This window comes from Gopherus flavomarginatus, chromosome 11 (genome assembly GCF_025201925.1).
Source record: "Gopherus flavomarginatus isolate rGopFla2 chromosome 11, rGopFla2.mat.asm, whole genome shotgun sequence".
Taxonomy (NCBI): domain Eukaryota; kingdom Metazoa; phylum Chordata; order Testudines; family Testudinidae; genus Gopherus; species Gopherus flavomarginatus.
In genome coordinates, this window is record NC_066627.1 from 3,926,329 (window position 1) to 3,942,900 (window position 16,572).

General features: G+C 68.0%; 2 protein-coding genes and 1 long non-coding RNA gene across 9 annotated transcripts; 1 reads left to right on the forward strand and 2 right to left on the reverse strand.

The window, feature by feature from the left end:
* Window positions 1-3,326: 3,326 nt before the first annotated feature.
* Window positions 3,327-5,466, reverse strand: LOC127031967 (uncharacterized). Of its 7 annotated transcripts, none has more exons than XR_007768617.1 (4): window positions 5,418-5,466; window positions 4,349-4,562; window positions 4,164-4,277; window positions 3,327-4,106 (listed from the first exon to the last, which is right to left on the reverse strand). It is a non-coding gene; the product is annotated as an uncharacterized LOC127031967 (long non-coding RNA). The 7 variants fall into 7 exon arrangements; XR_007768613.1 differs by lacking the exon at window positions 5,418-5,466 and adding an exon at window positions 4,620-4,782 and having other exon boundaries at window positions 4,349-4,505; XR_007768615.1 differs by lacking the exon at window positions 5,418-5,466 and adding an exon at window positions 4,620-4,781 and having other exon boundaries at window positions 4,164-4,220.
* Window positions 5,467-6,600: 1,134 nt separating this feature from the next.
* On the reverse strand, window positions 6,601-8,679 carry PSMB5 (proteasome 20S subunit beta 5). The gene is made up of 3 exons (XM_050919041.1): window positions 8,443-8,679; window positions 7,504-7,810; window positions 6,601-7,095 (listed from the first exon to the last, which is right to left on the reverse strand). The coding sequence occupies exons 1-3, from the start codon at window positions 8,644-8,646 to the stop codon at window positions 6,794-6,796; spliced, it is 813 nt and encodes a 270-aa protein (XP_050774998.1). The 5' UTR covers window positions 8,647-8,679; the 3' UTR covers window positions 6,601-6,793.
* Window positions 8,680-8,932: 253 nt separating this feature from the next.
* Window positions 8,933-16,556, forward strand: LOC127031741 (proteasome subunit beta type-11-like). Its single transcript, XM_050918778.1, has 3 exons — window positions 8,933-9,039; window positions 11,899-12,496; window positions 16,482-16,556. The coding sequence occupies exons 1-3, from the start codon at window positions 8,933-8,935 to the stop codon at window positions 16,554-16,556; spliced, it is 780 nt and encodes a 259-aa protein (XP_050774735.1).
* The last annotated feature ends 16 nt before the right edge of the window (window positions 16,557-16,572 follow it).

The following is a 16,572-nucleotide window of genomic DNA, read 5'->3' on the forward strand; positions in this document are numbered from 1 at the left end:
CCCACAGCATGCACCGCTCCCACTCCCCCCCTGCTCCCAACTCACCAGCTGCACACGCCTGCCCAGCTCCCCGCCCTGCATCTGCACACGCCCGCCCAGCTCCCCGCCCCCCCATCTGCACACGCCCGCCCACAGCATGCACCGCTCCCACTCCCCCCCTGCTCCCAACTCACCAGCTGCACACGCCCGCCCAGCTCCCCGCCCCCCATCTACACACGCCTGGCCAGCTCCCTGCCCCCCTATCTGCACACGCCCGCCCAGCTCCCCGCCCCCCATCTACACACGCCTGGCCATCTCCCTGCCCCCCTATCTGCACACGCCTGCCCAGCTCCCCGCCCCGCATCTGCACACGCCCGCCCAGCTCCCCGCCCCCCCATCTGCACACGCCCGCCCACAGCATGCACCGCTCCCACTCCCCCCCTGCTCCCAACTCACCAGCTGCACACGCCTGCCCAGCTCCCCGCCCCCCCATCTGCACACGCCTGCCCAGCTCCCCGCCCCCCCATCCGCACATGCCCGCCCACAGCATGCACCGCTCCCACTCCCCCCCTGCTCCCAACTCACCAGCTGCACACGCCTGCCCAGCTCCCCGCCCTGCATCTGCACACGCCCGCCCAGCTCCCCGCCCCCCCATCTGCACACGCCCGCCCACAGCATGCACCGCTCCCACTCCCCCCCTGCTCCCAACTCACCAGCTGCACACGCCCGCCCAGCTCCCCGCCCCCCATCTACACACGCCCGCCCAGCTCCCCGCCCCCCATCTGCACACGCCCGCCCAGCTCCCCGCCCCCCCCATCTGCACACGCCCGCCCACAGCCACAGCCCACACTGTTCCCACTCCCCCCCTGCTCCCAACTCACCAGCTGCACATGCCTGCCCAGCTCCCCACCCCCCATCTGCACACGCCCGCCCAGCTCCCCGCCCCCCCATCCGCACATGCCCGCCCACAGCATGCACCGCTCCCACTCCCGCCCTGCTCCCAACTCACCAGCTGCACACGCCTGCCCAGCTCCCCGCCCCCCATCTGCACACGCCCGCCCAGCTCCCCGCCCCCCATCTGCACACGCCCGCCCACAGCCACAGCCCACACTGCTCCCACTCCCCCCCTGCTCCCAACTCATCAGCTGCACACACCCGCCCAGCTCCCCGCCCCCCATCTACACACGCCCGGCCAGCTCCCCGCCCCCCCCATCTGCACACGCCCGCCCAGCTCCCCGCCCCCCCATCTGCACACGCCCGCCCACAGCATGCACCGCTCCCACTCCCCCCCTGCTCCCAACTCACCAGCTGCACACGCCTGCCCAGCTCCCCGCCCCCCATCTGCACACGCCCGCCCAGCTCCCCGCCCCCCATCTGCACACGCCCGCCCACAGTCACAGCCCACACTGCTCCCACTCCCCCCCTGCTCCCAACTCATCAGCTGCACACACCCGCCCAGCTCCCCGCCCCCCATCTACACACGCCCGGCCAGCTCCCCGCCCCCCCATCTGCACACGCCCGCCCAGCTCCCCGCCCCCCCATCTGCACACGCCCGCCCACAGCCACAGCGCACACGGCTCCCACTCCCTCCTGCTCCCACCTCATCAGCTGCACACACCCACCCAGCCCCCACCAGCTGCACACTGCTCCCACTCCCCCCCTGCTCCCAACTCACCAGCTGCACACGCCTGCCCAGTTCCCCGCCCCCCCATCTACACACACCTGCCCAGCTCCCCGCCCCCCATCTGCACACGCCCGCCCACAGTCACAGCCCACACTGCTCCCACTCCCCCCCTGCTCCCAACTCACCAGCTGCACACGCCCGCCCAGCTCCCCGCCCCCCATCTACACACGCCTGGCCAGCTCCCCGCCCCCCCATCTGCACACGCCCGCCCAGCTCCCCGCCCCCCCATCTGCACACGCCCACCCACAGCCACAGCCCACACTGCTCCCACTCCCAACACACCAGCTGCACACGCCTGCCCAGCTCCCCGCCCCCCATCTGCACACGCCCGCCCAGCTCCCCGCCCCCCATCTGCACACGCCCGCCCAGCTCCCCGCCCCCCATCTGCACACGCGCGCCCACAGTCACAGCCCACACTGCTCCCACTCCCCCCCTGCTCCCAACTCACCAGCTGCACTCGCCTGGCCAGCTCCCCGCCCCCCTACCTGCACACGCCTGCCCAGCTCCCCGCCCCCATCTGCACACGCCCGCCCAGCTCCCCGCCCCCCATCTGCACACGCCCGCCCAGCTCCCCGCCCCCCCATCTGCACACGCCCGCCCAGCTCCCCGCCCCCCCATCTGCACACGCGCGCCCACAGTCACAGCCCACACTGCTCCCACTCCCCCCCTGCTCCCAACTCACCAGCTGCACTCGCCTGGCCAGCTCCCCGCCCCCCTACCTGCACACGCCTGCCCAGCTCCCCGCCCCCATCTGCACACGCCCGCCCAGCTCCCCGCCCCCCATCTGCACACGCCCGCCCAGCTCCCCGCCCCCCATCTGCACACGCCCGCCCAGCTCCCCGCCCCCCATCTGCACACGCCCGCCCACAGCCACAGCCCACACTGCTCCCACTCCCCCCGTTCCCAACTCACCAGCTGCACACACCTGCCCAGCTCCCCGCCCCCCTACCTGCACACGCCCGCCCAGCTCCCCGCCCCCCATCTGCACACGCCCGCCCAGCTCCCCGCCCCCTATCTGCACACACCAGCCCACAGCCACAGCACACACTGCTCCCACTCCCCCCCGCTCCCACCTCATCACCTGCAGACGCCCGCCCAGCTCCCCACCCCCCCTCTGCACACGCCCGTCCACAGCCCCAGCCCACACTGCTCCCACTCCCCCCCGCTCCCACCTCGTCACCTGCACACGCCCGCCCAGCTCCCCGCCCAGCTCCCCGCCCCCCATCTGCACACGCCCGCCCAGCTCCCCGCCCCCCCATCTGCACACGCCCACCCACAGCACACACTGCTCCCACTCCCCCCACCCGCTCCCAACTCACCAGCTGCACACGCCTGCCCAGCTCCCCCTAGCTGCACACCCCTGCCCCCAGCTGCTCCCACTCCCTCCTCCCCCCCCGGCTGCCCCATCCCTCCTTCCCCCCACCCTTCTCCCACTGCACATGTTGGCCCACAGCATGCACACCCCCAGATGCAGACACACACACACCCCCCGCATTCCTCCATGAGGCCCTGCCAGGGGCACCCTGACCTGCTCTCGACCCCAGCTGCTCCCCATCCAGCTCCTACCCCCTCCAACCCCACACTCCTCAGTGAGGCCCTGCCAGGGGCACCCAACCTGCTTCCACCCACCCAGTCCCCCCAGCTGCTCCCCTCTCCCCGCCCCTCCCAGGTTTGCTCCGTGTCCCCCTCTCTGAAGTGCTGGGGGGATAAGACCCTGGTCTCTCTTACTCACCCCACCATCTCCTTGCTGGGGATGGAGGGGAAGCTAGTGGGGTTGAGCAGAGATGGGGGCGGGCGAAGTTAATCCTGGTTTGCCTCCCATGGAGTGACCCAGCCAAGAACAAGGGGGTGAGATGTGGGCTTGCAGGGCACAGGCCGCTTGGGGGGAGCCGAGGACTCCTGGGTTCTCTCCCTGGTTCCAGGAGCGAGTGGGGTCTAGTGCTTACAGCAGGGGGTGGGGCTGGGAGCTAGGACTCCTGGGTTCTCTCCCTGGCTCTGGGAAGGGAGTAGGGTCCAGTGGTTGGAGAGCTGGGAGCCGGACTCCTGGGTTCTCTCCCCATCTCCCTGCTACCCCCTGGTGGTTTGCTGACACAGCCACCTCAGCCCCGCAGGCGAAGGCAGGGCACAAGGGCGGTTATGAAGCCTGCAGACCATGATCTGGGCGGATGGTGCCAACTCCGGGGTGGGTTGTGTCCAGGCCCCCCACTGCATGGCGGCTCAGAGCAACACAGCCGCTTGCAACTGACGTCCTCATGGTGAGGTTCCACCTTGCAGCCCCGTGTCTTGTCTGTGCTGGCTGGGCCACTCGCTCCCGGCTGTACCCATACACCTGTACTCACCCCCCCAGTGCCGGCTGGGCCACTGGCTCCCGGCTGTACCCATACGCCTGTACTCACCCCCCCAGCGCCGGCTGGGCCCCTCGCTCCCGGCTGTACCCATACGCCTGTACTCACCCCCCCAGCGCCGGCTGGGCCACTGGCTCCCGGCCGTACCCATACACCTGTACTCACCCCCCCAGCGCCGGCTGGGCCACTGGCTCCCGGCTGTACCCATACACCTGTACTCACCCCCCCAGCGCCGGCTGGGCCACTGGCTCCCGGCCGTACCCATACGGCTGTACTCACCCCCCCAGCGCCGGCTGGGCCACTGGCTCCCGGCCGTACCCATACACCTGTACTCACCCACCCAGCGCCGGCTGGGCCACTCGCTCCCGGCTGTACCCATACACCTGTACTCACCCCCCCAGCGCCGGCTGGGCCACTCGCTCCCGGCTGTACCCATACACCTGTACTCACCCCCCCAGTGCCGGCTGGGCCACTGGCTCCCGGCTGTACCCATACGCCTGTACTCACCCCCCCAGCGCCGGCTGGGCCCCTCGCTCCCGGCTGTACCCATACGCCTGTACTCACCCCCCCAGCGCCGGCTGGGCCACTGGCTCCCGGCCGTACCCATACACCTGTACTCACCCCCCCAGCGCCGGCTGGGCCACTCGCTCCCGGCTGTACCCATACACCTGTACTCACCCCCCCAGCGCCGGCTGGGCCACTGGCTCCCGGCCGTACCCATACGGCTGTACTCACCCCCCCAGCGCCGGCTGGGCCCCTGGCTCCCGGCCGTACCCATACGCCTGTACTCACCCCCCCAGTGCCGGCTGGGCCACTGGCTCCCGGCCGTACCCATACGGCTGTACTCACCCCCCCAGCGCCGGCTGGGCCCCTGGCTCCCGGCCGCACCCATACGGCTGTACTCACCCCCCCAGCGCCGGCTGGGCCCCTGGCTCCCGGCCGCACCCATACGCCTGTACTCACCCCCCCAGCGCCGGCTGGGCCACTGGCTCCCGGCCGTACCCATACGGCTGTACTCACCCCCCCAGCGCCGGCTGGGCCCCTGGCTCCCGGCCGTACCCATACGCCTGTACTCACCCCCCCAGCGCCGGCTGGGCCACTGGCTCCCGGCCGTACCCATACGGCTGTACTCACCCCCCCAGCGCCGGCTGGGCCCCTGGCTCCCGGCCGCACCCATACGCCTGTACTCACCCCCCCAGCGCCGGCTGGGCCACTGGCTCCCGGCCGTACCCATACGGCTGTACTCACCCCCCCAGCGCCGGCTGGGCCCCTGGCTCCCGGCCGCACCCATACGCCTGTACTCACCCCCCCAGTGCCGGCTGGGCCCCTCGCTCCCGGCCGTACCCATACGCCTGTACTCACCCCCCCAGTGCCAGCTGGGCCACTGGCTCCCGGCTGTACCCATACACCTGTACTCACCCCCCCAGTGCCGGCTGGGCCACTGGCTCCCGGCTGTACCCATACACTTGTACTCACCCCCCCAAACGCCGGCTGGGCCACTGGCTCCCGGCTGTACCCATACGCCTGTACTCACCCCCCAGCACCGGCTGGGCCACTCGCTCCCGGCTGTACCCATGCGCCTGTACTCATACCCCCAGCGCCGGCTGGGCCGCTCGCTCCCGGCTGTACCCATGGGCCTGTACTTACCCCCCAGCACCGGCTGGGCCACTCGCTCCCGGCTGTACCCATGCGCCTGTACTCATACCCCCAGCGCCGGCTGGGCCACTGGCTCCCGGCTGCACCCATGCGCCTGTACTCACCCCCCCAACGCCGGCTGGGCCGCTCGCTCCCTGCTCCATTCACCCCCGCAGCGGTGGCTGGGACAGTCGCTCCCTGCTCCATTCACCCCCCCAGCGCTGGCTGGGCCACTCACTCCCTGCTCCATTCACCCCCCCAGCGGTGGCTGGGACAGTCGCTCCCTGCTCCATTCACCCCCCCAGCGGTGGCTCATGTCCGGCTCGCCCCATGCTGCAGATCACACCGGGCCCAACCCGTCCTCAGTTCCCACTCCCCCAATGGTGGGGTCAAGCATTACTGGCCAGCCTCTGGCAGGCAAATGAGAAAACGCTTCCAGCTGGTGGCCGATGCCCCAGTGAGGTCCCTCTGGGGACCTGCCACGCAGCCAGCTTTTGCCCTCAGGAACAGCTGCACTGGCAGAGACTCCTTGCTCGTCACCAGCTGGCACTGAGCCTTGGCACGAGGCATTACACTGGGCAGTGCCACAATACTCCCTGGAGACCAGCGCTGGGCAGGGGTCAGGTGGGGATTTACAGCTGGCAGGGGCAGCCCCTCAGGCAGTAAAGCGGGTACCAACCATGCACCGGCGCTGGGGGTACCTTGGCACTGCAGATCTTGACTGCCCCCATCGGTGATGTTCCCTGTGCCTCCCCCTGCCTTCCTGGGAGGGCAAAGAACTCAGGTCAGAGCAGTGCTCCTGGCCCCCAGCCTGCCCCACCCCGGATTCCCCGAGCCAGGCTCACCCCCAAGCTGGGGCGGGCTGATGTCCAGGAAGTGGGTGGCACAGGCTGAGCTCACTGGTGGACCAGCCTAGGACTGCCCCTCCCCCCCCCAAATGATGACACACTCCAGCCGTGGGGCAGAAACAAGCTTTATAGGGAACCAGCAGGGTCCACGCGCCATGGGCCCCCCCAGCCACCCCATGGCCCTACCACCCCGTTATAGGCCATGCCCTCTGCCACGTGCAGTTAGTCCAGCCACGCCCCTTCCTTTGTAACCTATGGGGAACCCCCGTGGCCACTGCAGGCCCCCCCCAGCCCCCTCACGCTCAGGCGGCCCCGTCCCCCTGCGGGTCCCCGCGGTACTGGGCGTGGAGCTGGGCCACGTCGTCGGTGGAGACGCGGACCCAGCCGTCCCGCTGGACATGGTACAGGTTGACCTCGCCCCCGGAGTAGGCGTCGCGGTAGGTGGCCTGGTAGATGGCGCGCCGGGCCAGGTCGTACGCCTCCTCGGCCGGCATGTCGGGCGCGTAGCCACGGTCCAGCACCCCGTAGGCGTACACTGAGCCCGAGCCCACGGAGAACGCCGTGCCCGAGAGGCGGTTCCCCTCGCTGTCCACGTAGTACAGACCTGAGGAGAGAGGTGGGGTCACTGCAGGGTCCCTCCAGAGATGGGGTCCCCCTTCCCCCCCCACTGTGCAGCCCAAGGGGAGGGGATGTGGCAAGGAGGGTCCCCTGGAAGGGATAGACAAGGGGATCACCCCAAGTCCCAAGGGGAAGGTTAGGGCCAGTGAATGCAGGGAGAGGGAGTTGGGGAGGGAGGAGACACAGGGAGGGGCTAGGTGCACTGGGGCACCCGGGTGGGGCTGGGGAGACAAGGAGGGGGCTGGGGAGACACAGGGAGGGTGCTGGGTGCCCTGGGGCCCCCGGGGGGGCTGGGGAGACATAGGGAGGGGGCTGGGTGCTCTGGGGCCCCCGGGGGGGCTGGGGAGACACAGGGAGGGGGCTGGGTGCTCCGGGGCCCCCGGGGGGCCCTCACCTGGGCCCCGCTTGTCCCAGCCGCAGATCATGGTGCCCATGTGCAGCCCCAGCCCCTTGTACTGATACACCATGTTGGCCAGCAGCTTGGAGGCGGCGGCCACGGAGATTCGCTCCTTGTTGCGCAGCTGGTAGATGCGGCACTGCCGGGCCAGCAGCCGCCCCCAGAAGCTGCAGTCGGCGGCGCCGCCCGCGATGGTGCCCAGCAGGTAGGGGTTGATCTCGATCACCTTCTTCACCGTCTGCGAGGCCACGTAGGAGCCGGCCGTGGCCCGGGAGTCCACCGCCACCACCACACCCTCCTGGAACTGGGGAGGGGGGTCACAGGGCGCTGAGCACGTCCCCCCCGAGCACGGTGCCGCCCACCCACACACCACGCCCCCCTGGAACTGGGGAGGGGGGGGTCACAGGGCGATGAGCATGTCCCCCCCGAGCACGGTGCCCCCCACCCACACACCATGCCCTCCTGGAACTGGGGAGGGGGGTCACAGGGCGCTGAGCAAGTCCCCCCCGAGCATGGTGCCCCCCACCCCCACACCACACCCTCCTGGAACTGGGGGGGCACAGGGCGCTGAGCTGGGGGCACGTCCCCCCCGAGCACGGTGCCACCCACCCACACCTGGAACTGGGGGAGGGGGGGTCACAGTGAGCTGGGGGTACGTCCCCCCAGAGCACGGTGCCCCCCACACCACGCCCTCCTGGAACTGGGGGAGGGGGGTCAGGGGGCACCAGCTGGGGCACAGCCCCCCCCGAGGATGGCAGCCCCACTCCTGCAGCCTCGCTCCGCCCCAACACGGAGCAGACCCCCCCATCACTGGGCCCCCCCGCGGACTCCGCTGCAGGGCGGCTGGGCTGCACCACGTGCGGGGGCGCCCCCTAACCCCCCCGGAGTCTGTCCCCAGCCCCCTCCTCCTATGGGGGGGCCGCCCGCCCCGCCCACCTTGAAGGCCAGCGTGGTGGTCCCGTGCAGCAGCTCGATCCCCGCGTCCCCCGCGGCCGGGAGCCCCCAGGCGGGCGGGGCCAGGCCGGGCGGGCCCGGGGCCGGGCGGAGTCCGGGCGCCTGGAGCTCGCAGCGTCCCGCCAGCCCGAAGAAGCCGGGCCGGTTGACGGGCAGCTCCGGCGGCAGAAGGCTGGCCAGCGCCATCTTGAGTGAGGGCAGGATGGGGGCGTGGCGTCGCCCTCTCTTATATGTAAGGCAGGCCGCCATCTTGAGTGAGGGCAGAATGGGGCGTGGCCTCGCCCTGTCCTATATGTAAGGCCGGCCGCCATCTTGGGTGAGGGCACAGCGTGACTCGGCGACGCCGTCGCTGCCATATTGGACGGAAGGGTTCTGTGACTTCACCTCTTATCAGATGTATGGAGCATGGGCACCATCTCGGGTGAGGGCACAGCGTGACTCGGCTGCGCCTTGGCCGATATTCTCGGCGGCCATGTTCGGTGTGGGCAGCGCAGGCGCCGTGAAGGCGAGCAGGCTTCTCTATGTCACCCATGGAGTTCGGCGGCGTAAAGCTCTGCGTGGCAGCCATCTTGGAAAAAGGCAAGGCGGCTTCACTACTTGATAGAAGCGGCGGTCCGCCATTTTTTCCGAGCGCAGTGAAGATCACGGGACAGACCCCTCGGCGGCCATCTTGGTTATGGGCAATCTCTCTTCGCTCCCGTCTAACACATGGAGAGAGGCGGCCATCTTTGCTAGTGGCATGACTGGCCCTGGAAAGGTTGCGGGCTGGAGCTGCACGCGCTGCCCCTCCTGCAGCGCGTGCTGCAGGCTGGGACCGATGGGTCTCTGGGCTCGGCGCTGCGACGCCAGCCAGACTCTTAGCGGCCCAATCAGCAGGTGTTCCTGGCAAAAACCAGACACCTGACACCCTAGTGCAAACCTCCTGCACACTCGCTTGTGCAAAGCCAGTGGGGTGCCAGTGTGTGACCCTTCCACGTGCAAAGCCCCTTTGTGAGTGTGCAACCCCCCCTTCGCCTGTGCACAACTCCCTCTTCGCCGTGTTTTGCATCGCATCATGTGAGCATGCAACTGTTGGGTGTGAACTTTGGGGAGCCAAAACACACCCAGACTGGCTGTCTCTGCATAATCCTTCCTGAACCCTTTTGAACAAAACACTGACCTGCAAACTACTCATGACACCCCCTTTCTCAAGTAGCCATTAGCCTTTATCTCTATGCATTTACTTGTTAACTTGCTTTTCCTGTAAAATCTTGATTGATTATGCATGACCATTATCTTTTGTTAATCACTTTGTTTACTTCTGTGTATAAATATTGATGCTCACCCCTAATAAAGGGGCCACACTTAATCTAAAGCTTTTAGAGCTAAGGATAGTGTGAGCCCGTTGATCAACGCATTGGTGTCTGGTCTCTGACAGAATTGTGTGCCCCATACCAACTCCGCACGAACTCGGGTGCTAGAGAGGTGAGTGAGGACTTGCTTTATTTACCTAACACAACCCCCCACCAGGAGTGTGCAAATCCCCCTTTGTGAGTGTGCAACCTCCTTTTGCCTGTGCACAACTCCCCCTTCGCCGTGTTTGTGCATCGCATCATGTGAGCATGCAACCCCCACCAGGAGTGTGCAAATCCCCCTTTGTGAGTGTGGAAATCATTTGGGAGTGTGCAACTTACCAAATAGTACACAAACTTCTTTGAGTGTGCAAGCCGCTGTTGCAACTGGGTGAGTGCAATCCCTTTGTGAGTGTGCAACCCCTTCTTTGATTGTGCAACCCCTTTGCCAGTGAATGCAAGCCCCACTGAGTGTGCAAACCCCTCTGTGTGCATGCAAATCCCTTGCTGGGCGTGCAAATTCCTTTGCAATGTGCAGATCCCCTTGGGAGCTCCAAATGCCCCATGAATGTGCAAGCTACTGGCTCTGTGTGCAACTCCCCTTCCCCCCAGAGCATGGAACTCCCTCAACCCTTTGTGGAGAGGTGGGGGTGCAACACAGGGCCGCTTGGTGGGGGAGGCAAGAGGGGCAATTTGCCCCGGGCCCCGCAGAGGCCTCCATGAGAGTTTTTCGGAGCCCCTGGAGCGGGGTCCTTCACTTGCGCTGGGGGCCCCGGAAAACTCTCGTGAGGCCTGGGCCCTCGGAGCTTCTTTCGCTCCCGGTCTTTGCCAGCAGGGGGTCCTTCCGCCCTGGGCCAGAAGGACCCCCCGCTTGCAAATTACTGCCGAAGCAGGACCCGTCGCTGAAGTGCAGCTGGGTCCCGCTTTGGCGGTAATTCAGCAGCGGGGGGCCCCCGCCGTGGGTCTTCGGGGCGCTTCGGCGGCGGGTCCCAGAACAGAAGGGCTCCCCGCCGCCAAATGACCGCCGAAGCGGAGGCCCCCCGCTGCCGAAGACCCCAGGCCCCCAGAATCCTCTGGGCGGAATTGGTGCAACAGCCCTGTGCTGGCATCAGCTGCCCCTGATGTGCGGACAAATGCCTGGTGTGTAAGGGCAGCTCCTTGCCCATCGGCGTGTGTGTGTACAGCCTCGACGTGAGTGTGCAAAACACCTGGGGCCTGGCCAGCTCCCTTTGCACGGCAGCCAGTGGCCCCCTGTGCAGGGTCAGCCTCCCTCACAGGCTCCCCTGTGTGCAAGTTCAAAACACACCAGCCCCCCCATGCATGTGCATAATCCCCTCTGAGTGTGCAACATCCTCTGAGTGTGCAAAGCCACGCCGCATGTACAGTTCCTCTGTGTGCCTCCTCATCCTGTTTGTACAGAGCCCCCTGCGCCTGGCCGTGTGCCTTTGGGTGTGCCAAGTACCCTGGGCACGTGGAAAGCAGACGGCAGGTGTGCCAGTGCCCACCCCGACCTGCCAAATGCCTTGGGTGTGCAAAGCCCCCTGGAACCATGCAAAAGTCCTTGTGCGAGTGTAAAGCACCTTGTGCATATGCAACCCCCACCACTGCCCACCCCGGTGCGTGCGCTACGCCCCTGCCAGTGCCAGCTGGCTGGTGCCTCTCACCCCTGGAGCATGGTGCCCGTGAGGAACCCTGGCTCAGCGTGTGGGAAGAGATATATCGCCGCAGCCCCTGGCCCTGGCAGGTGTGGGGCGAGGGGTCCTGGCAGACATCTGGTGCTGTTACCTGACACATCCCCTGCGTGTCTCTCCCCACCCCCTGCTCCAGGCAGGGGACGCGGCGTCGGGGGTGGGGGGGACGCCAGGCTGAGCAATGGAGGGTGACGGGAGCGGACAAGGCAGCGTCTGGGGGGGAATCAGAGACTCACAGGGGGGATCCCTCCCCCCCAGTGCTGCTGCCCTTCCCCCGCCTCCTATATCTCCTGGTTTCCTCCCTCCCCACCCCACTTTCCCGGCCGCCCCATGGCTCTGCAAGACTTGCTGCGCTGCCGGCCCCGCTCCCCATCATCCCCATGGCCCCTGCCACCCCCCTGCCTGGCACCTGCCAGCACTCCCTGCCCCCTACCCCACGGCACCACCACGCTGGCCTTCCGGCTGGCCCAGGGTGTGGTGGCAGCGGCTGACACCCGCTCGTCCTGCGGCACCTACGTGGCCTGCCCAGCCTCCCGCAAGGTGCTGCCCGTCCATGCCCGGCTGCTGGCCACCACCTCGGGGACCTCGGCCGACTGTGCCACGTGGCTGCGGGCCCTGCGCTGCCAGCTGGCCCTGCGGCGCCAGGAGGACGGGCGGGAGCCGGGCGTGGCCGAGGCGGCGGCGCTGCTGGCGGGCGGGCTGCGGGCACAGCGGGGACGCGGGCTGTGCGTGGCTGTGGCGCTCTGCGGCTGGGACCGCGCCGGCCCTGGCCTCTGGTACGTCTACAGCGACGGCACCCGCCTGCCCCTGGACGTGGTGGCCGTGGGCTCGGGCTCGCCCTACGCCTACGGGCTGCTGGACGGGGCCTACTGCCCCGACATGCCGCCTGCCGCTGCCTACGCCCTGGCTCGCTGCGCCGTGGCCCACGCCGCCCGCCGCGACGCCTACTCCGGGGGCTGCGTTGACGTCTTCCACGTGCGCCAGAGCGGCTGGGTCTGGGTGTCCCACAGCGACGTGGGGGAGCTGGGGGGCCTGGCCCGGGCCCTGGGACCCGCCGAGGAGGAGGAGGAGGAGGAGGACGACATGGAAGGAGCAGAACAGACCAGTGGGGACCAGTCTAAAGCAGCAGGAACCAGCCTGGAGCGTCATTAGCCAGCCTGCACCAGTCTAAACCAGCGGGGAACTTGGCTACCCCCACCTTGGACCAACCCGGCACCGGCCAGGACACCCAGCCTGGACTCACCCAACCAGCCTGCGCCCCAGAAAGCGGCCGCGACCCGCCTGACCCAGCAGGGCCCCCAGGAGCTGGCTGCTGCGGCTGGAACCGCTATCAAATAACTGCGGCTGCGGCTGGGGATTGCGGCGTCCGGGGGCTGAGCCGTACGCTCGAGGGGGGGGGTTTCCATGTTTATCTCCCCAGCTGGCACTATCCCTCCATTCCCCCGCCCCACAGCGCCCCCTGCGGGGCGAGGTTGGGACCGGAGTAACTGGGAGCCCCACAGCGCCCCCTGTGGGGCGAGGCTGGGACTGGAGTAACTGGGAGAACCCCCCCACCCCACAGTGCCCCCTGTGGGGCGAGGCTGGGACCGGAGTAACTGGGAGCCCCACAGCGCCCCCTGCGGGGCGAAGCTGGGACTGGAGTAACTGGGAGAACCCCCCCACCCCACAGCGCCCCCTGCGGGGCGAGGCTGGGACCGGAGTAACTGGGAGAACCCCCCCCACCCCACAGCGCCCCCTGCGGGACGAGGCTGGGACTGGAGTAACTGGGAGAACCCCCCCACCCCACAGTGCCCCCTGTGGGGCGAGGCTGGGACCGGAGTAACTGGGAGCCCCACAGCGCCCCCTGCGGGACGAGGCTGGGACTGGAGTAACTGGGAGAACCCCCCCCACCCCACAGCGCCCCCTGCGGGGTGAGGCTGGGAGCCCCACAGCGCTGGGGGGCTGGGGGTTGTTATTCCAGGCACACCCTGCGGCACATCACTCCTGTGATCTGAACTGGCATTTCCCCCCCCCCCCCCCCGGGCCCCGACGACTCCTTCCGCTCAGCTGCTTTGCTTCCCATCTGTCTGCCCTGCCCCACGGCCCTGCCACGCTGCCAGCCACCCGTGCGCCCCGTCCTTGTCCCTCCATCCCGGCCCCACTCCCTCCTGCCTGTCCCCCTTCCTCTGTCCCGGCCCCACTCCCTCCAGCCTGCCCCGCTTCCTGTGTCCCAGCCCGACTCCCTCCGACCTGCCCCCCTTCCTCTGTCCCAGCCCCACTCCCTTCAGTCCGGCCCCACTCCCTCCGGCCTGTCCCCCTTCCTCTGTCCCGGCCCCACTCCCTCCGGCGTGCCCCGCTTCCTGTGTCCCGGCCCCACTCCCTCCGGCATGCCCCGCTTCCTGTGTCCCGGCCCCACTTCCTCCATCACTGCCCCCCTTCCTCTGTCCCGGCCCCACTCCCTCCAGCCTGCCCCCCTTCCTCTGTCCTGGCCCCACTCTCTCCATCCCTGCCCTGCTTCCACTATCCTGCCCCACTCCTTCCATCCTGCCCCCCTTCCTCCATCCCTCTGTCCCTGCCCCAATAATCTGCCCCACTTGCTCTGTGCCGCCACCCTGCTCGCTGTCTCCCTCCTGCTCTCAATTGACCCCCTCCATCTCTCCCTCTCCCCCACTGCTTGGCTCTGTCCTGCCAGCCCCTCCTGACCCCCCGTCTGTCTAGGGGGATCCAATGTTCACGGGGCCCCATTAGTGGGTCCTTCATGCTTCAGCAGAGGGAGGGAGGGCGATGGGCCAGCAGAGCTGTGCCCCCACCCCTCCAGGGCCGGCTCCAAGGTCTTTGCTGCCCACAGGAAGCAAAAAGAAAAAGAAAAAAAGCCACGATCAGCGCCACCGTCAGTCTGGTCCTTCACTCCGACAGGGCGTGCGGGACCCGCTGCTGAATTGCCGCCGAAGACCCGGACGTGCCGCCCCTCTCCGCTGGCCGCCCCAAGCAGCTGCTTGCTGGGCTGGTGCCTGGAGCCGGCCCTGCACCCCTCACTGCTGCTGTTCGTGGGGGGGGGTGTCCCTGCTGGCCCCGCTCCTCCTCATTTACATAGAAATTAAATTGGAGACAAAGACACTTGGGCAGAAAAGTCATTACAGCATCGCCCTCGCCCCGCAGGGTCCTGCATGGACCCAGGAGTCCTGGCTCCCCTCCCCTCTGCGCTAACCACCAGACCCCACCAGGAACCCAGGAGTCCTGGCTCCCATCCCCTCTGCGCTAACCACCAGAGCCCACCAGGAACCCAGGAGTCCTGGCTCCCCTCCCCTCTGCTCTAACCACCAGACCCAACTCCCCTCCCAGAGCCAGCCGGGAACCCAGGAGTCCTGGCTCCCCTCCCCTCTGCGCTAACCACCAGACCCCACTCCCCTCCCAGAGCCAGCCAGGAACCCAGAAGTCCTGGCTCCCATCCCCTCTGCGCTAACCACCAGACCCCACCAGGAACCCAGGAGTCCTGGCTCCCCTCCCCTCTGCTCTAACCACCAGACCCAACTCCCCTCCCAAAGCCAGCCAGGAACCCAGGAGTCCTGGCTCCCCTCCCCTCTGCGCTAACCACCAGACCCCACTCCCCTCCCAGAGCCAGCCGGGAACCCAGGAGTCCTGGCTCCCCTCCCCTCTGCACTAACCACCAGACCCCACTCCCCTCCCAGAGCCAGCCAGGAACCCAGAAGTCCTGGCTACCATCCCCTCTGCTCTAACCACCAGACCCCACCAGGAACCCAGGAGTCCTGGCTCCCCTCCCCTCTGCTCTAACCACCAGACCCAACTCCCCTCCCAGAGCCAGCCGGGAACCCAGGAGTCCTGGCTCTCCTCCCCTCTGCTCTAACCACCAGACCCCACTCCCCTCCCAGAGCCAGCCAGGAACCCAGGAGTCCTGGCTCCCCTCCCCTCTGCGCTAACCACCAGACCCCACTCCTGTTCCAGAGCCAGCCGGGAACCCAGGAGTCCTGGCTCCCCTCCCCTCTGCTCTAACCACCAGACCCCACTCCTCTCCCAGAGTCAGCCGGGAACCCAGGAGTCCTGGCTCCCCTCCCCTCTGCGCTAACCACCAGACCCCACTCCCCTCCCAGAGTCAGCCAGGAACCCAGGCGTCCTGGCTCCCCTCCCCTCTGATCTAACCACTGGATCCCACTCCCCTCCCAGAGCCAGGAGGGACCCCAAGCATCCAGGACCCACAATGAGGCAGAGTTTTGTATTTTACAAAATAAAGTGTTTATTACGAAATTATAACATAGACGCTCCCCCCGCCCCTTGAACACAATAGTACATTCCCCCACCCCCTCACAATGGCACCTCCCCACCCACCCCCAGTATCCCCTGTCATTAACCGTCCCAATGCAGAATCCACGGGGTGGGGGTCAGGGGGAGCAGCAGGGTCTGGTGGATCCCGGGGGTCCAGTGGGTCGGGGAGGCTCCTAGAACTGTGGGTCCAGGCCCCCACAATCCCCTGGGATTTTCTGGGGCTCCCCTGACTGGGGGCGGTGGCAGGATGTGACATGGGGGGGGCTGGATACAGCATTAATCAGGGGCGGGGGGGTCACAGTCGGTCACAAGGGACGAGCAGCTGGGGGGGCAGGGAAGGATGGAATGGGGGGACTGATCACCCAATGAGGGGAACACGCCCAGTGAGCGGTGGGGGGGGGGGGACAGACACAGGACAAAGGCCGAGCGCCGCAGCAGGGGGGAAAGCACTGAGGGGGAGGCAGGGCTGCAGGGGCCATGGGCTGTGTGGGGGAAGTGGGAGGGGCCTGATTGGGGGGCGTGGCTAGGAGAGTGCATGGGCCTGCAGGTGCAGCCATGGTGTGGCCGGGCGGTGGGCGTGGCCTCCCTAGTGTGGCCAGGCGGTGGGCGTGGTTTTGCTGGCATGATCTAGAGGGAGGGGGGCCTCACAGGTGTGGTTGGGAAATGGGCGTGGCCTGGCGGACATGGCTGCAGGTGGGCGTGGCCTAACTGGCATGACCGGGAGTGCGTGGCCTTTCAGGCGCCGGGAAGTGGGCGTGGTCAAGTGGCATGCCCATGGCATGGCTGGAAGGTGGGCGTGGCCTCGCTGGCATGACCTCCAGGGAGGGGGC